General features: G+C 45.9%; 9 protein-coding genes across 9 annotated transcripts; 5 read left to right on the top strand and 4 right to left on the bottom strand.

Annotated features, from left to right (window-relative positions):
- Nucleotides 1-3028: 3028 nt before the first annotated feature.
- On the top strand, nt 3029-3796 carry GL218_05346 (3-beta-hydroxysteroid-Delta(8),Delta(7)-isomerase; the record flags this gene model as incomplete). The annotated part of the gene is made up of 3 exons (XM_033582008.1): nt 3029-3171; nt 3230-3288; nt 3342-3796. 3 exons carry the CDS (start codon nt 3029-3031, stop codon nt 3794-3796), a joined length of 657 nt encoding a protein of 218 aa, XP_033434633.1.
- Nucleotides 3797-4260: 464 nt separating this feature from the next.
- On the top strand, nt 4261-4684 carry GL218_05347 (uncharacterized protein; the record flags this gene model as incomplete). Its single annotated transcript, XM_033582009.1, has 2 exons — nt 4261-4390; nt 4488-4684. The coding sequence occupies 2 exons, from the start codon at nt 4261-4263 to the stop codon at nt 4682-4684; spliced, it is 327 nt and encodes a 108-aa protein (XP_033434634.1).
- Nucleotides 4685-4925: 241 nt separating this feature from the next.
- On the bottom strand, nt 4926-6678 carry GL218_05348 (Pre-mRNA-splicing factor ATP-dependent RNA helicase-like protein cdc28; the record flags this gene model as incomplete). The annotated part of the gene is made up of 2 exons (XM_033582010.1): nt 4926-5794; nt 5859-6678. 2 exons carry the CDS (start codon nt 6676-6678, stop codon nt 4926-4928), a joined length of 1689 nt encoding a protein of 562 aa, XP_033434625.1.
- Nucleotides 6679-6784: 106 nt separating this feature from the next.
- Nucleotides 6785-7960, bottom strand: GL218_05349 (Pre-mRNA-splicing factor ATP-dependent RNA helicase-like protein cdc28; the record flags this gene model as incomplete). The annotated part of the gene is made up of 1 exon (XM_033582011.1): nt 6785-7960. The coding sequence occupies one exon, from the start codon at nt 7958-7960 to the stop codon at nt 6785-6787; it is 1176 nt and encodes a 391-aa protein (XP_033434626.1).
- A 725-nt stretch (nt 7961-8685) lies between these two features.
- GL218_05350 (DnaJ-related protein SCJ1) lies at nt 8686-10051 on the top strand (the record flags this gene model as incomplete). Its single annotated transcript, XM_033582012.1, has 4 exons — nt 8686-8766; nt 8822-8910; nt 8972-9302; nt 9362-10051. The coding sequence occupies 4 exons, from the start codon at nt 8686-8688 to the stop codon at nt 10049-10051; spliced, it is 1191 nt and encodes a 396-aa protein (XP_033434983.1).
- Nucleotides 10052-10432: 381 nt separating this feature from the next.
- Nucleotides 10433-11482, top strand: GL218_05351 (Methyltransferase-like protein 7A; the record flags this gene model as incomplete). Its single annotated transcript, XM_033582013.1, has 2 exons — nt 10433-11228; nt 11313-11482. 2 exons carry the CDS (start codon nt 10433-10435, stop codon nt 11480-11482), a joined length of 966 nt encoding a protein of 321 aa, XP_033434982.1.
- A 790-nt stretch (nt 11483-12272) lies between these two features.
- Nucleotides 12273-13423, bottom strand: GL218_05352 (Collagen alpha-5(VI) chain; the record flags this gene model as incomplete). The annotated part of the gene is made up of 2 exons (XM_033582014.1): nt 12273-13207; nt 13267-13423. The coding sequence occupies 2 exons, from the start codon at nt 13421-13423 to the stop codon at nt 12273-12275; spliced, it is 1092 nt and encodes a 363-aa protein (XP_033434981.1).
- A 1818-nt stretch (nt 13424-15241) lies between these two features.
- On the bottom strand, nt 15242-15778 carry GL218_05353 (uncharacterized protein; the record flags this gene model as incomplete). The annotated part of the gene is made up of 2 exons (XM_033582015.1): nt 15242-15451; nt 15506-15778. The coding sequence occupies 2 exons, from the start codon at nt 15776-15778 to the stop codon at nt 15242-15244; spliced, it is 483 nt and encodes a 160-aa protein (XP_033434980.1).
- Nucleotides 15779-21066: 5288 nt separating this feature from the next.
- On the top strand, nt 21067-24811 carry GL218_05354 (Vacuolar-sorting protein SNF7; the record flags this gene model as incomplete). The annotated part of the gene is made up of 7 exons (XM_033582016.1): nt 21067-21189; nt 21243-21290; nt 21341-21509; nt 23939-24136; nt 24195-24399; nt 24465-24673; nt 24732-24811. The coding sequence occupies 7 exons, from the start codon at nt 21067-21069 to the stop codon at nt 24809-24811; spliced, it is 1032 nt and encodes a 343-aa protein (XP_033434979.1).
- Nucleotides 24812-27262: the final 2451 nt, after the last annotated feature.

The following is a 27262-nucleotide window of genomic DNA, read 5'->3' on the forward strand; positions in this document are numbered from 1 at the left end:
GCATTAAGTGGTTGAAAGAGTCTCTATAAGACTCCAGAATGTCACTTTCTACTTTCAGCGCTTTTAATATCTTGTCGTTTGATTTCTGGAAAGTAAACCTAGCTAAGTTAGATATCAGCAACCCCCAATCTGCTGCCGTGCTCCCCCGGTGGGGCGTTCCGAGGAATATGACGCCTCTCGTCGACTTAATTAAATCCTGGTAGATGGATTGATCATCCGACTTCTTGAGCATCTCGAGCGGAATTTAGTTAGCCCTAAGGTGGTTAAGAGCAAGTAAAGGTAAGAGCACTTACAATTTTTACCACAATACCCCCTAGGCTATGAGCAATAAATATGAGAGGTCGTTTCGGCTTGTATAACGATTAGTGATAGAACATGCTAACTTAGTATAGCAAAGAGCTCACATCACCTGCTCTCTCTCGATGTAGAGATGCCATCAGCTCGTTTGCGTGGTGAAGAATATTATGCCCTTTACTTTTATGGAAAGTCCTCATGACGATAGAGTCATATCCATGTGTCATTATCCTCGTGTCTTTTAGTTTGGAATGTTTGGAGAGTAGGTCGAGAGGCCAGAAAATTTTGGGTAGCTCTTTTTTGTTAACTTTTACCCAAGGGACATTGGAATATTTTCGAGGCGGTGTGCATGTCCATGTCTTTTCTGGGTGACCCTGGAGCCCATGGACAAATATCAAGCTTTGAAAGTATTAGTTTTCCAAATAGAGTTTCAGGTTAATATTAAAAAGAGATGGATATGCTTACTCGGTAGTGGGATGATGCGGATTAGTCAATAATGTGAAACCAGTATCTTTGATTGCTACACTTTTCTCCTCACAGGCTGTCATTGTTGATATATCCTCGGCCGATTAAATGATGATATACACCGGAATATGTACTGATAAGCTACTATCTGACATTGAATAATTCTCGTCCGGGCATCCGATATTGGGAGGTAATAGCTGATGATAAATAGTATGTTATAGATAATCATTTGAGGAACAAAAAGTGAGCATATTCTTTGAAATGTGCTGGCTTGTAATATTCATTACGGGTCTGGGCGCGTGATCTGCGTTCGGTCTAATCTGACCGAGTTGGAGGGTGACATAGCGTTGGGGTTTTAGTCCTATCCCTTTGAAAAGCTTCTGTCATTCTAATAAGATAGATAACCCCTCATTCATGGTATGGAGGTCTGTTGGAAGTATTATATATCCTCCATGCGGCTTTTCAACGCGCAATGGCCTATAAATTCTGGAAGACACAACCTGTCCCCCAACTCGACGGCGACGGCCGTGGCGAGGAAGGGCAAATTCGAGACTTTAGTCACGAACGGATCCCAACCGAGTTGACTCCCCTTGCGGAGGTATATGAATGGACAACTATAAATTTAGATGATGATGAAGAGCTGAAAGAAGTACTGGAGTTTCTGAGCGATCATTATAGAAATATACCTACTGCTGATGTTCGTCCTCATGAAGTTGATTCGAGAAGTTATCGTATCAACTTTTCTGCTAATTTCTTGGCTTGGTAAGTTGAAAATATACTGTATGAACTTTGTACTGGTTGAATTTTTTTTTAATCAATAGTAGGACGCTCAAGAAGCCCGGGTGGAAAAGCGATTGGCATGTTGGAATCCGCCACTCCGGGTCTCGAAAATTACTCGCTTGCATATTTGCGATTCCAAGTATAATTCGGGTACACGATAAGAGTATCAAAGCAGCCGAGGTCAACTTCCTCTGCACTCATGGAAAGTTTCGCTGTAGACGCCTGGTGCCTGTTCTTATCAAGGAACTCTCGCGCCGATGCTCCCGTGACGGAGTCTATCAAGCACTGTATGCTACAGAGACCTATCTGCCTCTACCCATAACCACAAGCAAGTATTTCTTCCGAGCGTTAAGTCAGAAATTGTTGGGAAATGAGATTTCTTCTTTGTACTGGGTACCGCTTCCTAGCACTACGACGACGCCTGGTCTCCGATCAATGCGAGATGAAGATTTGGACTCCGTTTACTGTCTGTTAAATCAATATATGGCAAGATTTGAGGTCACTGTCGAGCTCACCAAAGACTGCTTTCGACAGACATTTCTCAACGAACAAACTACTAATTCAGAGCGAGTACTGTGGGCCTACGTAGTCGAAGACCCGAAAACGACAAGCATTACCGATTTCATATCCTTCTTTTCAGCTGGACGCATTACTTATCGAAGCGGGCAGGCCACAGCCCACGAAGCCTATCTTTACCTCTATGCGTCCGAGATTGCCTTCGCGGGGGACGGCGGTAGATTGCAGCATAGGTTATATGCCCTGATCAGTGATGCGCTCTTTCTAGCGAAAAAGGTAAGTCCATAATCAATGCTGAAGATTGGATTTTAGTGAGTTGAGTTAGTGCTGATCAATAACGAAATAATTTTATAGGCGAACTTTGATGTCTTTAGTGTACTTACTTCTAGTGATTTTCGTTTCTTTGACAAGCTTGAGTTTGAGCGTGGAGGTGACTTGCACTTTTACCTCTTCAACTATAATATGCCGGCTATTGCATATGGTAATGGGCTTGATATTGGTATTGGCAACGTATCAACTGTAACTGCCTCGTGTCCATACTTGCCTTAGTATACTTAAAAAAAAGATATATCATTGGGTGTATACAGGTGTATACAGGTGTATACGTCTACAATCATGTAACTATCCATTTCTTGGAGACCCAAATGGGTACCTGTAAACTAATGTCGTTTGCTATTAATTATTCGTTTTCCATAATAGTTGACGTATCAAAAAAGAACACATGAATTAATTCCCCATTAGAATTGTACAATTATACGATTAACTTTCAAATAAAACCACTTCCGGTATCAAATCACTTAAATCCGGGTGGTAACCAACAACGCTAGTTTCCAAGCCCCTGTTCGGGTATCCGCGGTACCCGACTATAACTTGGCAGCTATGATCAACTTACCCCTGAAATATATAAACCAACTAAAACTTCTATCTTTGCTTCTATACAATTCCTCAGAACGCTCAAACCCAATCTTTTACGATGGCGGATATTATTAATTCTACGATAAGCGAAAGCTCAGAAACGCCTCTACACCCTTACTACCCCCTCGGTGTTGTAATCGTGAACTACGCTGCAAAGACTCTCTCGACGCAGGAGATTCTAGCTATCGGTAACATGCATCTGTATCCTCGGTCCGACGTGGTTCTATCTGCGACACGCACGGCCTAACTTACCGCTTAGCGACGTCTTCACGACGCTATGGTTTGTCCTGTGCGGTTTCATCCACCTCGGTTTAGAAGGTAGACCAGCATCCAACCTCACTAAGTTGGATTTCCAAGCTGACAACAAGTAGGTTACTTCGCGCTGCACGCACGCGACATAGCTAGTCGCTCAGCTGTGCTCGCGCAGCTCTGGAAGGAATACTCCCTCTCCGACTCGCGGTACTTAACAGCAGACACCTTCGTAGTATGCATGGAGACGGTAACAGCCGTGTTCTGGGGCCCGCTATCGTTCGCGATCGCGTGGTGCATCGCAACCGAGCACCCCCTACGTCACCCGCTGCAGTCCATCGTGAGCTTGGGCCAATTATACGGCGACGTGCTGTACTACGGCACCTGCACGATCGACTTTATCGAGTTTGGACGTGAGTACTCGCGCCCCGAGCTTGCGTACTTCTGGGGGTACTATGTTTTCCTGAACGCGTTCTGGATCGTAATTCCGCTGTGTCTGGTTGTGAGTAGCGCGCGCGAGACGTCGAGGGCTTTTGCGATAGTCAAGGGGAGCTTAAAGGCTGAGAAGACGAAGTAAGAATTGGTAGGATGTTGTACGTATCGACATGTGGTTGTGGCTGGGGGGGGTAAACGGCTTGGTACGGCTGAGAGAGCTTGTTTCTTTTTTCTTGCATCTTTTTGGTACGACTTTACGAATACTAAACATAAGATATCTTCTTAATATTAATACTAACTACGTCATTTTATGTGTTTGTCTTTAAAAAAAGAGGCTGAAATATCATCGCACTAATCTCACGACTAAAACATAAACTACCTAGCTCCAGCCAATTAAACATCAATTCCCATCTTTATATACGTCAGACCGGCAACTCGGAGTTTCTAATGTGGAGGTAAGGTGGAGGTTAGCTCTAACTAAGCTTATACTGAGTGAGAGCTCACTAAACCCCTCATTGGAGGTAGACATCACGGTAAAACTATAACTACAACTACATCTACGTTGACATCTAACCCTCATACCCAAACCAGCCACTACTTACAAAAATGGTCTACACAATAGTCGTGCACATCCGCGCCAAGCCCGGCGCAGACAACATCGCCAAGGTGCACGCCAAGCTCAACGAGGCCTCTGCCATCTACTCCAAGGATCGAGAGACCATATCTTGGTTCGTCAGTAAGTATCTCCCTCCTTTTATCCAGCTCCCTATCCATATGCACATCTCTTACCGAAATACACACACACATACACACGTGTATTAAACCCACCACAGTGCAATCGATCCACGATCCGCAAGAATTCACCGTCGTGGAGCGCTTCGAAAACGAGGGGAGCCAGAAGTACCACCTGGAGAACCCGTACTGGAAGACCTTCGACCCGTTCGTGGTGCCTCTACTAGAGAAGCCTATGGACTTGCGGCGGTACGAGGAGTTGGTTCCTAAGGCCGGCGAGGAGGCTTTGCTGAAATAGATGACTGAATGGGTCATTTATCATGAAGCGGACTAGTTATTTACGGCTACGCTATAGGTGATTTTCATGTTTTCTTCACATAATAATGAGATAGATGAGACATTGTCACGTATCTCATTGAAGTTAATATTATATCACTTATATAGATAGTTTGCTGAACGGGGTAACCCTATAATAACAATCCCGCTCATGCATTAAAACTCATTCTCTGCCTATATCCAAGAAATACGTAGCCCGTTCATCACCTCCCAGAGTGTCCCTTCGGCATCTTCTTCTCCTCGAGCTCCTCCAGATCCTTCTTCTTGTGGAAGTGCGGCGCGACCTCATTCAACCAATGCGGTTTAATGGGCATGCAACTGCGCATGTACTCTTTGTTGGTGAGCACCAACTCATAGTAGATTACCATCTTCTCAGGTGGATCTGACTTCATCAGCACCGAGCTGGGGTGGATCCACACCGTTGTGTTATTCTTAACGGTTCGATAGCTGTCGCCGTTGCGTTGTAGCTTGGCTGCGTTCGGGAAGAAACCTGCAGTGAGAGCTTTTTTAATGGGCTCAATATTGGCCGAACCGCATGTAGACGGCGCTACTTCTACACGTTCGCAGAGTTTGGCAAGTTGATCGCGAACGTCCCGCGCACGGGTTAGAGAGCGCTGTTGTAAGAAATTCTCCCGTGACCAGATGGGAGAGAAGTCGCTGTCAACCCACTGATTCCAGATATTAAGTAGCGTTAAATGATCACCACCTTCCTTGACAGTGAAACGGTTACGAGCGCTGTCGGCATGTATCTTCTTGTCTTTCGGCCGGAAAAACAGGGCCGAAGCCTCGCTTAGCATTGCTACAATTGACAAAACCTCGTCAACACATTTGAACTTGTCTGCAGCAAGAACAGCCTTGGCAAGCATTGGATCCGTAGGAAACTCGGCCATCTGCCTACCAACCTTGGTAAGCTCGCCTTTGTGGTTTAGGGCTTGTAAGGCAAAAAGTTGATTTAAAGCCCCGATTAGAGATTCGGTAGGGGGAGGATCCATGAATTCGAATTCGAGCAGTTGGTTAATCCCGAGAGACTTCAGTAATAGCACCACACTGTTCAGGTTGGTTCTTTGTATCTCTGGTGGTCGATTCGTCCATTTCGTTCATATAGGCATATTTAGTATACAGGCGAAAGCATTTACCAGGGCCAACACGTCCGGCACGTCCACTGCGCTGATTTGCAGAGGCTCGAGAACATGGAACAACGACGAGATTCGACATCCCTGTCGCTGGGTTATAGATGTTCTCCTTTACGTATCCTGGGTCAATGACGTATGTGATACCGTCGATGGTCAGACTTGTCTCGGCGATATTGGTAGCAAGTACAACCTTACGGGCACCATTCGGAGTGGGCTCGAATATCTTGCTCTGGAGCTCTGAAGGCAGATTGGCATAAATGGGACAGACAATCAGTTCCTTTACTCGATTTCCGAGCTTCCTTGCGGTCTCTGTTAACTGTTGCTCTGCAGCTTCGATCTCATCTTGGCCTGTTAAGAATACCAGAATGTCTCCTTTTCCTTGACTGGTGTGAATTTGGAATATCGTTGTGATAGCAGCCGTCAAGTAGTTTGCTTCAGGTGCTGGAGTATAGTAAATATCGACGGGGTACCTTCGCCCTGGAATGTTAAAAATCGGAGCGTCGTCGAAATACTGCGCAAACTTTTCAGCATTCATCGTAGCCGAAGAAATAAGCAGTTTCAGATCCGGTCGTTCCCTGGCTAAATCCTTCACTAAGGCAAGTAGAATATCGGTATGAACTGTCCGCTCGTGAGCCTCGTCAATCATCAAGGCCGAGTAACCTGCAAGATCCGGCTCCGTCATGAATTCTCGAAGTAACATGCCATCAGTCATATACTTCAGAATGGTTTTATCGCTAGTAGCATCTTCGAATCTAATGGAATAACCGACTTCGTTGCCGACCTTGACTCCCATTTCTTCTGCAACTCGAGCTGCCACACTCATGGCAGCAACTCTTCGAGGTTGTGTACAACCTACTTTGAGACCACCTTTCGTATAACCGGCTTCGTGTAAATACTGAGGTAGTTGCGTAGTCTTTCCACTGCCCGTCTCACCAACAAGAACTAAGATCTGGTTGTTCGAGAGCAGCGATGAATTCGTCTCGGTACTTGTATATTGGCAAGCTCTTTCGAGTTTCTTCGATCGATAATGCTTTCTTCTCTGCAGCCTCAATTTGCGCTTCCAAAAACCTCTGTTCTTTGGTTAATGTCTTTCCCTCCCCAGCTAATGTCGAGCCCATATTCCATTGTATGTACTGCTCGGGATCAAGAACAGGAGCATAATCTCCTTCGTACTCTCTTTCCGCCCTGTTAATCTGAGCCTTTGCCTTTTGTGTCTGCTCCCTTTCCCACTCCTCGTGTTCGGTAACAAACTTCTCCTGGCCGTATTCATCTCTTTCGACGTATCGTTTATATAGCGCCTCCTCTTTCCGCTTCCTGTCTATCTTGCCCTTCTCCGTGATATAATCTTCAGGCATATAATAGCCGTCACGGTGGTCATCAATCCGCAATCGCTCTTCGGCTAATCGTAAAATTTCTCGGTTTTTCGCGAACTCGGCTTTTTCTCGCTCAGATAACCGTACACCACTATTTAATTCTGCCGTCTCCTCTGCGACTTGTTTCCGTAATAGTGCTAATCTTTCTGCCTCCCTCTTCTTTAGATAATCCTGTCTCGAGCGCTCCCGTAAATCTGGCATAGCAGCCCTGCTTGCAGAAAGTTCTTCGGCTAGACGCTGCCTTTCCCTTTCGGCCCTGCCTTCGCTCTTTGATTTGCCCCCATCTCGCTCCTTGAGACGAATGGAGAAGGCTTCTCGCTCGGCAATGTCGCGCGCAGTATCGGAATCGGCACCGTCATCCTCTCCCTCTCGTTGATTAGGACTTAACTTGACGCGTTTGGGAGCGGATTCTTTGAACTCGGGCTCTTCGTCACGTCCGTCGTCTGAAGGTTCAAGCTCACTCCCTGGCTCTTCATCACCCCACCTATTATCAAAGTCATCCTCCGCGTGTTTTCGGATGGATTTCGTTTTCGGTCTATGTGAATCGCGACGTGGCGAACGACTGCGGCTATGACTCCGACTCTGGGTACGATGCGACTTGTGATGCGAATCACGATGAGAACTAGATTTTCCATTTTCGTCGCGACGCCTATGTTTGGATTTCTTCTCGACTTTCTGGGGACCCACTTCACCTTCATCCATAGGGATGAAGGCATATCGTTTGTTGCTCATGACTGGTCTTCGAGGTTATGATAGTATGTAGATTAAGAATATTTATATGACGGCGGGGCTGCTATTGAGAATACGAACCCCGACTAATATCCCAATGCTAGAAGATGAGATTTGTCCACATATGACTGACACCGGGGCATATGTAGGGGAATAACAAAGCTATTCGGGATTGTTTCGGAGACGTTATAGAGAGTCAGTGCTGGAGATATGAGCAAGAAATGAAAAACATGTTATATCATGTAGTTGGAAGCTTTGCCGTAGTTGCCTAGTATTTTTTTCGGATTACTTCCTTTGGAGTCACTACATACGAAATATTAGCCAATCACAGCTTCAACTATTGCCAAGGTAAACCCGCTTTTTAAAGTTGCAGGGCTTATCTTATCAAAGCGGGTCGAACACCCTAGCTTACAAGTTCTTACCACGTTGACACGCTGGTATTTTTCAAGGGTAGACGGTTTATTTTATTAGTAGCATCTAACTTAGAGCTACGTCTCTGCATTTATTCTACTTGGGTACCTTTTACAACTTATACCTCATAATCCCAAGACACCACGTTGACCAATTCCCATGTTGACTCTTCAATATCCATGGGAGAATTATCTTTCAGTCTTTTTCATACATAGAGCTTCCCATACTTAATATATTTTCTGGTTGGGTTTGATATACGATACCTTTTTTCCTTTGCAGTAACTTAGCGGGCTTTTGCAAGCCGCCATTCGCTTGGTATGATGCTATTCCAGTGGGCAACCCTTTGGTTGCTCTTTATTCTAGCGCAGCTCGCTTTTTGCGCCGAAGACTTCTATAAAGTACGTCCCTTTAAAGTTGTCTAGCAATTCAGTATTAACGTATAATCATGATTAGATTCTTGGGGTAGACCGTCAGGCGACAGATAAGCAGATCAAGACAGCATATCGACAATTAAGCAAGAAATACCACCCGGACAAGAATCCGTAAGTCAACGTACTGTCTAAGCAAATAGTGATATAAATTAGTAGCTTATGCGATATCTAGAGGTGACTCTACAGCCAAAGACAAATTCGTCGAGGTCGCCGAGGCCTACGAGGCTCTAATCGACCCGGAGTCCCGAAAGATCTACGACCAGTACGGACATGATGGTCTAAAGCAGCGCAGCCAGGGGGGCGGACATCATCACGACCCGTTTGACTTGTTCAGCCGATTCTTCGGTGGGGGTGGTCACTACCAGAGGGGACAGCCGCGCGGGCACGACATTGAGATCAAGGTCGGGATTTCCCTACGCGACTTCTACAACGGCCGGGATACGGAGTTCCAGTGGAGAAGCAGCAAATTTGCGAGGAGTGCGACGGGACAGGATCTCAAGACGGTGTTGTAGACACGTGTCATCATTGCGGCGGCCATGGTGTGCGCATTATTAAGCACCAGCTAGCACCAGGCATGTTCCAGCAGATTCAGACCACTTGCGATGCTTGCGGCGGTCGCGGCAAGACGATCAAGCATAAGTGCCCGGTTTGTGGTGGTAACAGAGTTATCCGCAAACCGACCACCGTCTCGCTTAAGATTGAGCGGGGTGCTGCCCGAGATGCTAAGATTATATACGAGAACGAAGCCGATGCGAGCCCTGATTGGATTGCCGGTGACCTTGTTGTTACACTCACCGAAAAGGAGCCCGATTTTGAGAATGATAATCCCGATCATGTGGACGGTACTTTCTTCCGGCGTAGAGGCAACGATCTTTTCTGGCGAGAAGTCTTATCTCTTCGGGAAGCCTGGATGGGCGAGTGGAGCCGTAACTTAACGCATCTAGATGGCCACGTTGTGAGATTAAGCCGGAAGCGCGGCGAGATCGTGCAGCCTGGTCATGTTGAAACCGTGGAAGGTGAAGGGATGCCTATATGGAATGAGGATGGGGATTCGGTATACCACCAAACCCAATTCGGCAAGCTATATGTCGAGTATGTCGTAATCCTACCGGACCAGATGGAGTCCGGGATGGAAAAGGAGTTCTGGTCCGTGTTCCAGAAATGGAGAGGCAAGGTCGGTGTAGACCTACAAAAAGATAGCGGCAGACCGGAAGGCGCCATACCTATAAAGGAAGAAAAGGACGAACTGTAATGATATACCTATAGAATATAGAGATGAAAACATGTGAAAATACTGTACACATTGTACCCATTGCACCCATTGCACATATATAAGACGCTAATGTTCTTACAGTCTCTGCACTGTGTGTGCGTGATCGATAGGTGCTCCAACTAACCAATCGAGTTGGAGATATTTCCTGTCGTATACGGAAGCGAATATATTGTTTCATGGTGCGGCTGTCAGATAGGGGATAGGGTTACGTTAAATCAGGGTTACGCTTCCCCGGTCATATAAATAGTTACCAACCCCAGGGGCCTGCCTAGTTGGAATTCTTACTTCCTTTTTATTTTTCCCCTCCCCCCTTATCTCCAGGTATAGCTTGCTTTCCCCTGAAGAGTAACTCATCCCATCATGTCTCTCGCCAGGCGCACAATAGACGCCTTCTTGGGTCTGCTCTTCCCCTGGAACTTCTTACTAGTGTCGGCGACGTGTCTGCCCAAGACCATACTCAGGCTCCTGCGCGAGCGCAAGTTCGCCGAACTCCTATCTCCCTCTAGATTGAAGGAAGCTTGGTTCAGCGATCTCTGGGGAGGCATCGCTGGGCCGAATATCAGGCGTGATGCCGCCGTGCGTATCATCCCGCTGTTGCAGGGTCGTGCTACTAAAGGGGCTGTCGTCGATGAACAGGTTTCCCCTGGACTTGCTGGCACGGTCATAGAGGTCGGCGCCGGCTCTGGGCTCTGGGTTGACATGTACAGCGAGATCGCCGAGGTGCGCGCCGGCTCTGGGCTCTGGGTTGACATGTACAGCGAGATCGCCGAGGTGCGCGCCGAACCCGACGGCGCGGCCAGGCGGCGGAAGGTCGGTAGCAGCGCTGCTGTCGATGGGCCTATCACACGCGTATACGGCATAGAGCCGAATGTGAACCAACACCCGGCCCTACGACGAGCCATCGCAAAGGCCGGGCTCGAAGACGTATACCGGATCGTGCCGGTAGGAATCGAAGACCTAGACGACGCGACGAAATGGGACGGAGTCGTAGAGAAGGGCAGCGTGGACTGCATCGTGAGTATCCTGTGCCTGTGCAGCATCCCCGACCCGGAGAAGAATATCCGCGAGCTATACCAGTACCTCAAGAAGGGAGGACGATGGTATATATACGAGCATGTGCGGTGCAACAACAGCTGGTACATGAAGGCGTATCAACGTGAGTCTTTCCCTTCGCTTCCATTCCCTTCCCTACCTCCTACTAGATATAGCAAGCGCAGTACTAACCATCGGTTATATACAGGCTTACTCAACGTATTCTGGCCGCACTTCATCGGCGGGTGTCTGCTCTGCCGACAGACGGAGAAGACGCTACGGGAGGCAGGGTCCTGGGAGAAGATCGACGTCGCTCAGCCCGTGACCGAGCCGTGGTATCAAGTCGTCCCACACAGATTAGGGGTTTTTACGAAGTAAATATATACTATATGACAGGAAAGAATGGGCTGGACTGGTGTCAGTTGGAACTATTACTACTATTACTCTCCTCAAATCATGACAGCACAAACTGGAGCTGGCCAATGATACGCATAGGACTATTCGTGTTTAGACTAGAATGATATTATTTTAGATATTCTCATTGAATCTATTTACTTTATGAAAGGATCATAAATATATAATTGCTTGTGAAGTCAAGGCTGGTTGGAGTATGTGCAACTCAGAGAGCTTCGTTAATCATCGGAAAGGGGGGGACATCTCTTCGAGAGGGGTATGAGGTATTTATTTTATTGGGGTACCCTTGTAACGCCACGTTAGTTTTCGTACGATGTTTCTTTTTCCCCCTTGGCTAAACATGATAATCGAAAACACAATTACAGTTCTTTATGGTGATAATATTAAAGCTCACGAGAAATTGTCATAGTATAGAGATAAATTATATGTCCATTTCCCACCAGGGACTTCATGATAAAAGGAAATATGTCTAATTTACAATTAAAGTATCGTAATATTGTTCATTCCATCATTACCAACCCAATAAAGCTCTTATAACCCCCTATGTGTCTCCTGATGCGTTCCCGCACTATTCCGGTGGTGGTGCCCTTGGCCTCCATGCTCGATCACCGGCTCTCCGATGTGTGCACGTAGGGTAGAAGGGGGTACCTGAGCAGCGTCTGTAGGATCCTTGGCATAGTTTCCACTTCCAGCAACCGTTAATAAAATTTATCCAAAATACGGAATAGCAAGCCGAAAGGCGACAGTGGCGTACTTACGACTGGTAAGTCTTGTCGCCGCCGATGGTTCGAGAGTGGTCGAGATCACTATCGACTCTGGGGTCAAGCTTGTTGGCGATGTTGCTGCTGTGAGGACCAGCTGTATCGGGGGCAGGGCCTGGGCCAGAGTGAGCAGAGTGAGATCCAGCTACACCGTGGGTTCCGGTCGTGTTATGAGTTCCGGTCGTGTTATGGGTTCCGGTCGTGCCGTAGGCGCCGGTAGTACCATGAGTACCAGTAGTACCATGAGTGCCGGTTGTACCATGAGTTCCACTTAGACCGTGAGTTCCGGTTGTGTTGTAGGTGTCAGAAGGACCGTGAGTACCAGTAGTACCGTGGGTTCCGGTCAGACCATGGGTACCAGTGGTACCAGTGCCAGCATGAGTACCGCCTACACCATGAGCACCGCCTGCACCATGGTTACCAACACCGTGCCCGTAGTTACCAGTAGTGCCAGTTGTGCCGGTAGTAGTAGAGTCATAACCGTGAGTGCCGGTAGTAGAGCCGAATCCGGCGCCAGTGCCAGTGCTTCCAAAGTTGTTACCCGTGGTGCCGGAAGGATTGTACCCAGCACCAGTAGTTCCGGCGGTACCGGAGCTTCCGTATGTGTTACCAGCAGTGCGAGAGCCGTCTCGGTCTGAGTCGACGCGAGGATCGACAGTGTTGGCTAGTCGAGAATTGTGGGGTCCAGTGACCCCTTCTCGGCCACTGCCACCATAGTCGCCGGCGGTGTTGCCCGCAAAGCGGCCGTCTCGGTCCGAGTCAATTCGTGGGTCGGCAGCATTAGCCGCACGAGAGTTGTGAGGTCCAGAAGCACCTTCTCGGTGAGCACCAGTTGTGGTGGTGCCAGTGGTGCCATGGCTGTAGTTGTCTCCAGAGGAGTATGCGTTAGAGCCGCCAAGGGTTGAACTGGGTGCGGCACGGTTGTCGCCTAGAACGAATGTTAGTGGCCTTATGGTACGAGAGTATCATGGGAATACGGCTACATACGATCACTGTCGACTCTTGGGTCTGCGGCGTTGGCTGTTCGGTTGCCGTGGGGCCCGTGGGTACCCTCAGGGGCGCTGTTGTGACTGGTGTTGTTGCTAGTAGAAGAAGAGTGGTGGCCAGAGACGGCTTCCTTAACCTTGTTGATTACGCCAGACATGTTGGATAGTTGTATGAATATGTAGTAAATATAAATATAGTAGTAAAGGGTATCAAATTTATCTTCTAGATAACAAGTAGTTGTTTGTTGATGTTATTGTTGATAATGATGAGGGGAGAAATGTTGTTGAGATCTGGGATTGTCGACTTCTTATACTGATACGAAGCCAGCCTCGACATATATCTTCACCCTTTGTTTCCAAGGCAGTCTCTTGATTTGCCGCCATATTTCATCATCTGGAATCTCGATCAAGCATCGTAGCCTCCGTTTCCTAGATTACGCCTTCAAAGGCTAGACTTGCCCAATCAATACGAGATACTAAGCTACAAGACGATGTGAAAGTATCTCTGACTTCATCGGTCGTCATCGCCCCTGATTGGAGATGCATGATCCTTGACAGACGCGGTTGCTAAGCCTTCCCGCATCGATCCCGGACAAACTAAATCCGGAGGCTCACAAGAATTTCATAAGTAAAGTCTAGTGCCAGGTACTGTATCAGGCCTAGAACTAGTGACACAGATCTTCAGACTTACCTCGTTACCCCTAGCCTTACTGGCTACCTTGACTGCTTAGGCACGTTAGTATACTTTTATGTGGCTTGCCCGCTGGCGTCATAGTAAACGTCCATATGCTGTGGCGGTCATCTTCATAGATGCTACTGGTGGGCAGGAAGATGACGATATGTGGGGGATTCATGTAAGGGTACACTCCTTGGACAAAGCCAGATCCTGCAGCTCTGAATGGGGTCCGTTTTGTCGAATGTGCGTAGCCTCTTACACTACCAGACTACTTAGGTAGCTTCCAAATTAAGAAAAATCCCGATGGATTCAAGTATCTTAGTGGTTTAGAGTTGGGACTTTGGTGTCCTTGCTCCAGTATGAAGTGTATTTGAATCATGTTGCCGACATCCGAGAGATCTTGTTAGAGGAAAGACTTGTTAGGGATTAAAACCGTGGCTAGTGAGACAAAAGAAGTTGTAAGATGTGGCGTCACCTTAACCAATCCGCCACAGGGTCTCGACCCTTAACCCCTGTCGACCCCACTGAACGCCGTCATAGACTTCCCCGTTACCAACTTCTTAACTTCTAGCGCCAACAAGAGACACCCTCTTTATGAAATCCCATCCAGTAGATAGGTAGAATACCATATCCGTTTTATCTGCAGATGACTGCGGCATTTATTCATCAAAAAAAGTTTCTATATAATTATCTACGGATGAACATAGACTATTTGTTACATAATTTTAAAGTGAGATGTCATATAACATGCATCAGTATGATGTCAGTATCTTATTACGCATTGAAGACATGATGTTGCGGCTGACTTGACGGGAATAGTACACGATGGGACCCATCGATATGCTCAAGGTAGATCAGGGTTTATATTAGTTTATGGATTAGCACTTGGAATCATCCTGGACCATACCGTAGCAGTGTGTAGCCGGTTACTATTTACGAGGACGAGGTATCATTTACCCCACCAACCTACATATAATTCCCATCTAGTCTCATGGAAATTTCAATGGTAAATATTAAGTTTATTGTCTCATTATTAATATGGGTATCTCTTATGGTACTCTTATATGCTCCAGCTCAATGTCATTAAAGATCATCAACAACAAGCAGTATCCTAAAAACATCCGATAACGCTAACCAGATTCCTCGTTCTCATAACATCATTAATAAAACTGAAAAATAAAGGGGGTTGTCGTTATTAAACTGTGCGCGAAGGTGACTAGAAAAGGACTCGGTGTAATGTCTCGCAGTCGGAAATCCAGCATGTGATGATATAAGATCCCGGCTTTATTTCGAGTACATCTTAGACACGGGAACCACGCCATCTTCGTCGACGGTAAGCTCGAGCCTCATGATCTCGGACCCAGACGATACCGACGATTGCTGAGGCAAGCCAGCAAATAGCAGACAAGAAGGAGAATGCGATGATAGCTTTCCACTTTCCGCACTGATCACCACGACGGAAGGAAACATTATCCCAATCAAAGATGTATCCGCAGCCGCCATCGAGGTACTATTTGAACGATTAGAACCTAGTCTTCTATCGCAGCCGTGGAGGATGACTTACATTAACCAACAAGCCGAAGGCAACGAACCAACAAATAGAAATGAGAAGGTCGACAGGCCAGTGAACGAAGCTACCCGCGAACGGGAAGAGCCAGATGATGGAAAGGAAAATGGCGAGACCAGCTACCACTTCGGTGTAGATGAAACGGCCCTGGACCCAACTGTCGGTATTTTCGACGGTATGGAGATACTGCCCGTTGATTCCGGCGACAATAGCTCCAAACGCCAACTCCGCAAGGCGGAGGATCATGGAGAAGATGTCCGTCAAGATCATCTTGGCTGTATGTAGACGATGATGCCTTATTAGAAAGCCGCTTGTAGGCACTTATAGGAGGATAGGGTGCTCGACCAATTATTTATGGTGATTATATTCTAAATGAAGAGAGGCTAAGTGAGACACTTTGTAGGCACCTAATCAAGTATTTATTTACATGGCATTTTGAGCTGTTCGATCTGAGCCACAACTTGGGCTGCTGGGGTATGACGACGCAACATGAGTTGTCTAGGCCGGCGACATGATATCTTTGGGTTGGATACCTTGCTCTATTTGTCCCAATCAAAAGCAATACTACCTTGGCTCATGGACTTGAATATGTATGTATTTAACAGCCTGCAAATGCACACGCAAGACACGACGGAGTGTTTGGTCCATATTGCGGATCGGTCAATCACCCCAGAATCTGTAACAAAAGCATGACTTCAACCTTGCTCGGTTTGCTGAGAACCAATACAGTGAATTAAGTAAATGTCATGTGGCTTGAATAGTTAATCCAGTTCTTTCGAGAATTGCGTGGAAAGTTGTGGCCAAGCAAATCACCAGTTGTATGCCGCGTGTTGCGTTGTCAAAAAGATGAGGTCATACAAATAATTTCGGTACGTACCTGCATGATTATGTCCTTAGCTGACGTAATCGGTAAGGCTCAGCTATGTACAAGTACCTAAAAAGGCGAAGCCCCGCGTTGATGCAGCCAAACAGCCAAGCAGCCATCGCGGAACACACGGCAAAATATTCTTTAGCGCTACAAGTCTCTTCAACCAATTAGATTCAAAATAAGCTTTCTAAAGGGGTTATTAAAAATATTATATGTTCAAATGTAAGGAGGTAAGGATCGATCCGAGATACTTCCAAACAAGAGAGCATCCCATATATTCTAAAGGTATTTTCAAACACGCTAAAATCTATAAGTTTCCTAGTGGTTAATTGGCAAGACTCGGATAACTTCTTTATCAGAAACTGGTATTCTTAATCTTACCCACTTCCTTAATTATACTAGCTCCCACTTAAAGGTTAGGCTTCTTGCTACTTGTTCCTCCTATGGAGGGGATGGACTACATAGGTTCTCTTCAACGATCAGTTTCGGGCGAGTTGCTACGTTGTCGCTTTTTAGATTAGAATTGTCGGGAGGTACACTCCAGCGGCTGGGAAAGTTGGAGAACGCGGGTGAGGCAGTATATACACGATAGTGGGTGCGGTGAGTATAATGGGAACGTTTTTTAAACAAGATAAAGTCATGGTTTTTATTCGATTTGAGGTCAAATGATAGTTACCTGTTAGCTGCGCTGGTTGAAAATTATAGAGATACTAGCAAGACAAGTTTAACTCCTGTCTCGCCCAAGAATGCGCGGTGTGTAAGTTACCGAAACTAAATTATGAAGATTATGTTGTAGGAAAAACTGTTCGTATGCTAACAATATTTATCCTCAATAACTTGACCCCCTTTCCGCACACACACAGCCATCAATATTCACTTGATATAGACGCTGCCAAGGGAAGTACCTGCTTGAATTTCGTCAAGAGAGGTCTGCTTAAAAATCACAAAGTTTAAAGCATCAGCACAGGTGAATCTAATTTATAGTTAAGACTTAGAGCTAAGCAGCCTTGTCGTTGATATACTCGACCTAGAAACATAGGCCGGGATGATGGCTAAGGTCTTTTTAGGTATACGTTCTGACATGCTTATTTCGAGGTATGAGTTGGGTAGTCACTAATTGTAGGAGGCCTTGACTTATATAGGTAAAGGTATTTTTGGTTTGCTACTTACATGTAGATGACCTAGAGAGAAACCTAGTAACTAAAGCTTACCTAGGTATATATTTCTTCTATAAGTATACCTGCAGCATTATAAAGACAGGTAGGTAGGCTGGAAGTAGTGATAGAGAGTTCTACCCGTCGTATGTGCCACCATCGAATTTGATCGCCAAACGTCGTCGCGGGCAGCTTACAAAAGCCCCTGTCTGAGCTTAGCGACTTTCTAGGTACTACTTTCTCCACGGGATTAACCATCGCGCTTCAAGGAGAGCAGATCTCGGTCCATATAAATATGCATTCGGTTTTATCTAAGCTGATGGTATTTATCTCAATGAGTCGTTTAACATTTCTGTCGAGGAAGATTCGTTGGGTTAGTATGGAGCGTCTTCGCCAATCGCTTCATTCTGTGCCCTCCTGTCTACTTAAAGTATCTTAATCAATTCTGGTGAATGTCAATATCTATGATACTACGAATGCAGATCTCATACTACCTATATCATGTTTATTTAGACATTAGTCATCCTGTATTTATCACTCGTTACGCTCCTGGCCAAAAATTCTTTTGGTGGCCCTCGGCTTCACATCTTGGGACTTCATGAACTCCGGAAACGCAAATCTTAGTGTAATGAGTCCATTTCTAGTACCGCTAAAGTTAACTAGGAAACTTAGCGAAGTGTTAATTATTTGGATCACCGACCATGGGGGACAACTAGTCTACCATATTAACGCGGGGGAAAAGCCGCGTAGACCCCAAAGTAACTCTCCACGCTATAATTAAATCTACATGTGAAAATAAGTGCGTATTTTACTTCTCAAAGTTGTTCGGTAATGGAACGGACTTCATAATTATACTATCTGATCAACATCTTAACTGCGCCATCATTTTTGCTAAGCTAATGCACAGTCCGAGATTGGTAGTTCTAAGGCGCTACGCTTGGAGGCTCGCGTAATTAACTCTACAGGCAATGGAGGGCTATTGAAGTGGGAAATAATATATTGGCATATGTTGAATAATGCAAAACTTGTCTTAGGCCAGACCTGAGAGTATAGACGGGATGGGGAGGTACCTCCATCTGCCAAAAATGACAAGCCATTTATATGTACTTGTGGACGTAGAAAATTCCCTCAGAAATACATACACAGTGTAAGAAGCTGGGATAAGCTGTCTAAACATTCAATCCGCGCCACTATCTCCCTATGTACTCATCTAGACGTCTTTCGATAACTAAAGTTTATGGTACTGAGACCGTGATAAAGCTAAGAAACTGCTGATTAGGTAGGTACTGCATCGTATCCATCATCATAAGATCTAATATTGTTCCGAAAGATGCTCTAGGGTAATCAACCGAGATATATGGGCAATTACGCGGAGAACATGGTGGACAGGGAAGGCAAAGTGAATAGAAGTTTGCAGAATCAGGGGTTCAAGGTAGTTTTAATCGTAAACGTGCCACCCCTTTTCTTGTCTTTTTCGTATTTTTCCGTTCCCGGAACTATCGACAGAGAACGGAAATTATACGTCAGCTGCTTGGCTTAGAATATTGCTTTCCTGCGTATAGGCCAGGGATTTCCCGATGGCATTGAAGTTATCTGTCAATGTTCTTATTCGTTCTGTTAAGACAATTTAATAGGCCACTGCCATATAAGTGTTGCTTTCTAATGATTTGCCACGTAATGTCCCCTTCCCTCCACTGATAGGTTTTAATTATGACTTTTGCTCCGAGAATCGAATGATAGCTACATCACACCGGTAAAATAAAAAGTAAGCAGTAACCTGCCATTACGAAGAGCGCGACGCCTTCGGGATACTGCTATCGTTGAACCAAAAAAATAATCAGATGATTACTAAGTGCGAAGTGGAAGAAAGGGCCTTCTCGACTTGTATAGTGATAACCGGGATCGCCGTTTAATTGATTGCCTCGAGCAGACAGCTAACTAAAAACTCGGGACGGTCATGCTTACTAAAGACAAGGGATCTAAGAGTAAATAATTGCTGTCTGGCACTGACTGGATCAGGGTCTCCTAGCTACTGCTAGAAAAAATGAGTGTTGTAGGCGACTAAAGAGGCTGCCTCCAAGAAGTAACGTTCTCATACCGTCCCATCTCTCTACTGTTGTAACTGGCAACACATTCTGATCACGTTCACCCGCAATATATCTACGACGAATGATTAAGTGTTCGGGTAAGTACTGCAATGCTGAATCTGAAGGTCTGTTGAACTGCAAGCAACCGGTGTACGTGCAGTTGATTCTTAACAAGCGCTGCTTGCGCTTGGAATAAACCATCCTATAATATACCTAATCATGCAGTCGGCATCAAATGAAGAAAAATAAACAAAGACATTGAATAGTACACCATATTATAGTGGGATTTCGCGGAGTCGGTCATACTCACATAAACTGCCAACATGGCAGCAGAAGTTGAACAAACCAAATCGTAGGGTGAGTAGTACGAGAAAGTGTACCGTATTACGTAAGATCAAGAGTTTGGGGGTGTCAAATTCCGGGTTCATGATTGGATTTTTCTTATTCCTTGATGTCACACCAGCTTGAAACTGGGAACCTTTCTCTAGCTTTCAGCTGATAAGAAGCAACTAGCGTACGAACTATGCCAAGGGAATAAGTCGAGACGATGTATCCCGAATCGGTTGAAAGCCTTATAAGGAAGGATATGAGGCACTTATAGCCTAGGTAGGTATCAATAAATGGTGTAATTTCCAGATTCGGGTAGGATGACGCGGGAAACATGGATTGGGGAGGAAGCTCAAAGGCGGATGGTTGTAATATTAAGTTTAAGGCTCCGGATCGCGAATAGAAGACGGTATTCAAAGCAGGCTAGCCACTATTTGTTTCCTGATATCTGCTGACCTTTATCGAGACGTTATAACAAGGAAATGCGCATACCTTGTTTATTGAGTCTCTTATTGGTTGCCGTTAAAGATGAGTAAAAACGCCACAAAGGTAGAAAGAATCATTGATAGGACATCCCACTCATAAGTATAGACATGCTCGGGCGTGAATGCGTAACGTAGTTTCGTAAGAAGAGGTAAGAGTTCGGTACCGGCAGGGGGAGTACTGCAATGTGATCCAGATACAGTACTGACCGCAAAAGAAAATTGAGCAATGAGAGCCAATACCAATGTGTAAGTTGTGGATATTCCATGCCCTGTGTTATGAGCAGATGGGCGATGCTTATTCGTCCTTGTAGAAAAATGGGGCGTGTAAGTGAGGCGAACCTGCATCCCTTGTGTATGTATGCACCTACCGGACAACAGTCGCATTCGGGACGAAGGTATGGCAAGCCGGACAACTTAAATACACGGCTGTTAAAGCCTCTCTTTCACGTCGAGGGCGGTGTGAAGATAAAATACACCAGACTCTCGGTAGTGTTGCGCTGCTGCTCAACAGTCGGCACTAAGCTTGTGAGGCGCAACTATTCTTAGCCTTCTCGCATAAATAGCCCCGTTGACCGACTTCGTGCTGATCTTAGATGCTTTCCTGAGATTCCTCCTTTGCTTAGTGTATGCTCAAAAGATGGCATTCTCTCCCATGAATAGATATTGGATTCCGCATCTTGACATCCACAAGAAGGTCATCACCCAGGAGCTCCAATACTATCTGGGGCCAGATGCCACCGTTAGACCGTATACCAGAGAAGTAGGATAGCCACAACGACCAGTTGCGAATAATGCATTGACTCATGCTTTTAGGGAGAGGACGGCTTTTTAATCTCTACACCCGGACCATGCTTGACAGACGTAGGGCAATCCACCCGCTGCGAACTCTATCGATATTAACATGCGCTCAGGAACAGATTGACGATATCTGCTTGAAATCAAAGGAGATGTGGGAGAAGCAGGCAGCAGCGCGCTCGCAATTGAATCCCGAGAGGCCGCTCAAGCGCCCATTACACCAACCAGTGTTGATATCAAATGGATCCGGAGAGGGCTCAAAACGCCGCGGAAAAGATCGAAGAAGTCATAATTCTCGGCGACCATACGATGACAAGAAAGGGGGCGAGATGTCCCGGAAGTGAGGTTTTGCAAACTTGCAAACTGTCTGGGGATGCAGCAGATCGCCGATGTAACGCAAATGTGCCGTAAGACAGGCGGGAGCACGACGCAAAAGACTCGAGGGTATGCGTCCCACCGCCGAGCGGGACTTCGGCGGCTCCAAGTTGATCAAGAATGGGTTGTTCCTAGATTGAAAGCTGCAGGAGGTAGCTGTCCTCCAGCGAGGGTTTGCCATCTGGCATTGCTGAAGCCTCTGTGGATCCCAGAGATTGAAACGTGATAGTTCAATGGTTGTCTGCATTAGGTACATAAGGCGCTCAACCTGCCGCAACAAGCCAGAGAAGCTTAAGCTCTTTTTGGCGAGACCTAGTCCCCAATTGGCTTACACTAAGCATCTTATCCGTGGTTGTGTGCATGTCATGCAGAAGTCGTGCAGGTAAGCGGACCATGCCATCTAGAAGTCGAGACATTTAGGTAGATATAAGGCTCGATATAGCCCCTTTTTTGTTTACTCGACCTAGCTACCAATAAACGGGGTTTACCGCATAACCCACAACATCCAGGAGGTCTGAAGGTCGTGACCGGCCGAGAGCGGAGCTTTTATGAAGTAAGGTAGCACCGGAGATCGATCGGAGCTTATCTCTTGTAGAACAGCCGTGCTTCAATTGTATTTAGCTTTGCTGAGTTGGCATATAAGCCAGGGTTGGCTGTGATAGCTCTTGGCACAGCCTTTCAGCACCTGTAAAGCCCATCAACAACCTCACCAGCCCATCGCCTGCGTTTGAATCTGCAGTAAGCAAACTTCTCGCTAAAAAGCAGTCCGCAATGAGTGTCATTTTTGGCAATGTAATGGTACCAAATGACAAAAATATGCTCTAGTGACTCGTCATCTTCATAAATTCTTTCATAATCATGTTTTCGTAGTCCAAACAAAGCAATATTGGCAGCTTTGAATGCACATAGATCCTTAATCGTTAAATGAGTAGGTAGCGTCCAGGTTTCGGAGCGGCATAAGCACATTGACGGCTCCGCTAGTGGTATGCATCATATTGTACCTCGCTTTATTCTGCTTGTTTAGAGATCATGGAAAATTCCCCGAGCTAATCGTGTCTGAATCTGGGTCTTCCGTTGTGGTCACTCAACCTCGGAAATCAGTGTATTCGTATGATGAAATGTCTAGGTCACGAGCTGTCCAGAGAACAAGTGCCTGGACCCCGATGCTTTCTGTATGAGATCCCACCGTGGTTTTAGCAAATGTCCGGTCGATAGATGTGATGTAGCCTATTACATGGACCCATTGACCAATATCCGTCTGTTCGGAGTTGAGGTTCTGGAGAAGAAGTGTAACATCGGTACTGACTCTAGTTTTAGTACCTTTGGGATACTCGTGTTGAAGAGTCAATATAGCTGAATAGGTCGAGTATCCAGTTACACTAATAATGTTATCAGTGCACACGCCCGTATAAGAAAGCCCAGAGGTAGGTTAATCACCGTCTCTCGAGGTTTGAGAGCTGTCGTCATAAACTTTACATGATACCAAACGGCCGCAGAGAGTGCGGAGGTGTCCAAGCCCATTCGCAAATAAAATGAGGAGAAAGAGAGAAAAGCAAACGGTCTTACCACCCAAGAAATCTGACCTTATCCCCCACGTGCCTTTTAGAAAGATGCGAGAGGAGACAGCGTAACGATGGAAGAGGTCCATAAGACATTAGTTAAGAACAGATGAGTATGATCAATAACGTTGAAGTTGGGAAGGCGAAGAATAAATTAATTGGTATGTAGCTTCATCCAGTATAGGTAAGATAAGAAAGGGGCATTCTATAAAGAATCAATACTTTATTATCTTTACCAAGGGCTGCAAGGTAACAAATAGACTCGGCCTCTGACTTTATTAGTTGATTGCTACTGTGTACATAGTGGTTCACTAATGCGTCTTGAAACCTTACTGGTCACCTGGGTCATTCATTGACTAATCCGGCTAAATATCGGCTACTAAAAAAGGTCAGGCGTCGGTGGGCACGTTGTTGCCCCCCTGTCGCTCTTGTCGGCTGCGGCGTCATCCAATCCGTTCCGTCTATTCTGCTACCTGATCGACCTACCTAAAGCGTAAACCACTTGCATCATATCCATCTACCTGCCTAGACCTCAACAATCTCGTGACAGTTACAGCTTTCCTTCACCTTTTTGATACCGTCTAAACTCCCGCTCTCCAGACAACATAGTCAACGGATCTACCTTCTAAGGCACACTAAGAAAAGCGACGTCATCTCCTTAACTACGATTCTACTGTGATTCTACCCCGCGATCGATATCTCACCGGCTATCACATCAGGACCCCTATCTAAATCATACCTACCGATTCCCAACGCTCAATCAACTTCGGCCTCGATAAGTACGCGTCGTTCACCATGTCTGGCGTCTGGGCCTGGTTCGGTGGCAGCGCCGCTCAAAGAAAAAGGACAGCCCGAAAAATGCGATTCTCGGCCTACGGTCGCAGCTCGAGATGCTGCAGAAGCGCGAGAAGCATTTAATGGCACAGATGGAAGAGCAGGACGCCCTCGCCCGAAAGAATGTCAACACGAATAAGACCGGTAAGTTATTGTTCGCCGACGAAATCCCATAGGTCCGAGCTGACACGCAAGCGGTTAGCCGCAAAGGCCGCCTTGCGGAGGAAGAAGGGGCATGAGCACAGCCTCGAGCAGACGATATCGCAAATTGGGACGTTGGAACAACAAATCAACGCTATCGAGTCGGCTAATATTAACCGCGAGACTCTTGCCGCAATGCAGAGAGCAGGCGAAGCGATGAGCGATATCCACGGGAAACTCACACCGGAAAAGGTCGACGAGACTATGTACGTCCTCCAACTAGAACTCCGATTAATTTCGGCGTATATAGCAGCTTACCAAGATATCTTAGGGACAAACTCCGGGTACAGAACGAGCTCAGCGAAGAGATCGTCGCGGCTATCACGAGTGCGCACATCGGCGAGACGATCGACGAAGAAGATTTGAACGACGAGCTAGAGGCGATGATGCAAGAACAGCTCGACAAGAAGATGCTCGAATCAGGCACCGTACCAGTATCCGATGCTATCCATAGAATGCCGGCAGTCGGGAACCAAGAGAGTAAGCCTATGCTTCCCCTGATGGACTTTGTCCTCCATTTGCTAATACTATCAAATAGTCCAAACCAAACCACAAGCCATTGCAGAGGACGATGACGAAGCAGAACTACGGAAATTGCAAGCCGAAATGGCCATGTGAGCTAACTAACCAAGACACCTGCTTACCCGCTTGTTAGCAATCGCGGCCTTGGATCTTAAGTAGGAGAAGAGAGTAATAGAGGAGTCTAGAATGGATGAATTGTAGGAAGAGGGTGTGGTCTTGATACATCCGAGCTGCGCCGCAGCCAGGACTTGGATCAGATTATAACCGGTCTAAGTGAGTTATTAGATGCATAGCAATCTCTTTTGAGTCATGTTTTCCCTGTTCCTAATTACGGCGTTGGCGTTGTGAGACTACGGTGCTTCATTGGCAGTTACATATTATCAGCACGTCCAGTTGGTGGATGGGAGATGGTAGTCTACCTGGTATCTACATAAGCTTTGCTCGTATCAATATTACCAGTGCGAGACTATTTTTCAAAGCATCTAAGTTACATACTTCCATGTCCTAAGCTAGTGACTTATACGGATATTGACATATCGTCAGCACTTGTTGTTGCTTCACCGAGATTGTAGACAGAATTAGGAAAGAAACACTGAAGTCCCTCATGTCTAAAGGTTCTTTGAAAGGGATAAGTACAGCTATTGGCTCAATCAAACGATAGCCATTTTGCTCTTAAAATAACCATTACATTCAATAAAGATTCTCTTTCCACGGAGCACGTAGTTTTCATATCCATGATTTTATATCAAACAGGTACCTAGGTACATAGGGCTAAGTGTTCTCTATAGTCGAATCATAATCAATATTCTAGGATTAGGCCGATTCCTCAGGGAACTATACTGCCATGGAAAACCAGAAGGCATAGCTATGTAGTTAGGTCGAGTCTAGGAGTTTGATTATTATTGTTTTATGATGCAGCAAACTAGAATCATAATCCAACGGTCCTATGAGACATGCTGAAATACAAGAATGCTGGAGTCCTAGTGACTCTGAAGCTTTTTCCATTTTATCAGAACAAAGACCTGGGTATATCCACCTCAAAGTAAACTCCACAGGCGCCAACATGATACATGTCAAATAGAATGTTTTGCGAAAAATCCGTTCGTGGTTTTAGTAACTACCTACGGAGGTCCTCCGATCGTAACGTAGTGGAGCTACCAATTGAGAGGCGAAGCCATCTGGCGTACCGGAGTGGCCATTGTCTTTGGTGGGATACCTACCATCGTCTCGTCGTCCTCGTCTTCATCGATGGTCGGTTGTTGGGTGCGGATTTTCTTATGCTGTACCGACTTCTTAGAGGGGTTCGTTGACTGGGTAATTGAGGCTCATTTTCGTTTCGTATTATCTAGGGTCTGGAGAGCTTTTTTTTTAGTTGTCCCTGTTTCTGGTATTTGTCCGGGACGTCAAACTCAGGTAGTGAACCAAGCAATTTAGAAGCCAAGCCACATGTGCAAGATGTTCATCCTTTTAGAAATTATTTTATACACCCGCCCTCCGCGTCAGGGTCCTTAACCCTAAACGAGTAAACCCTGACGCGGTGATCGTTTCCCCAAAGCGTAGCTTATTTTTAGAAGAGCCACAAAATGTTTTGATCGGCGTCAGATGTTCTAAGTCTGAACCCAGGCCGCAGTAGATTTGGTGACAAGCCTTAGCGTTGTTGAATATCCTTCAAGTCCCGAAATCAATAGTTTAGTAAGCCATTTGCTTGGATGCCGCCCATTCAAAGGTTGCTTGTTGATTCCATTCCAAATCCATAAGTACCTTGTTTTCTTCGTAGCTTTCCGCTGATCTAGAATCAACCGATTCGATAGGTGATGTGGTTGTTGGTTTGGGGCGTGGCCTTGGTGTGTATTGTTGAGATGGTCCAGGTAGGATATAAGACTGCGTTATGCGTATGTGACTGTGTGCATGGCTTAGGTACCCTTATGTTAAGATAGTGAATGCGATGGGGATAGTGTAAGGTGAGTTTGCAGTGTGCCGAGATGATGAATATGTCCGAGAACGATTGTTTGCGCCTCGCGACCTTCGCAAGCAGCCTCTTCCGTCATAATGAGCAAAGCTTATCAGCTTAAAATCAGAAACACTGCATTACAAATAGAGAAGTATATTTCTTTGGTGCAACTCTTTTAAAAGAGTATAGTTTGTTTATGTAGATGTTTGTTTGGATTGTGGTTTATTTAGGTTGTTAGGTTAAGGATGTAAAAGTCTGTGCCGAGACTATTGAGACTTAGGCAAGGCGCGTTGTATGATATTGCAGGTTCTCGGAAATATTCAAGAGGTTATATTGCAATATAGAATATGTAAACTTGTGTAGGTAGGTTGAGGTGCTAGGGGTTAGGTATGGTTTCGGTTGTCTGATGAATGATGAATGATGACTTGTGTCCTGAATATTTTAGATTAATGGATGATGTTATATTCCTCAGCTTGGACCTGCCGAGTTTGTATTGGAAATAAGGCGGTCAGCAGAAACAATCTTGCGGCAAAAAGCAGTTAGGTACGTGCTAAACTCTCTCACAAGCAACTTCCTTCCTTCCTAAGGGAGTTTCA

This window comes from Daldinia childiae (genome assembly GCF_008694065.1).
Source record: "Daldinia childiae strain JS-1345 chromosome Unknown Scaffold5, whole genome shotgun sequence".
In the NCBI taxonomy this organism is placed as follows: domain Eukaryota; kingdom Fungi; phylum Ascomycota; class Sordariomycetes; order Xylariales; family Hypoxylaceae; genus Daldinia; species Daldinia childiae.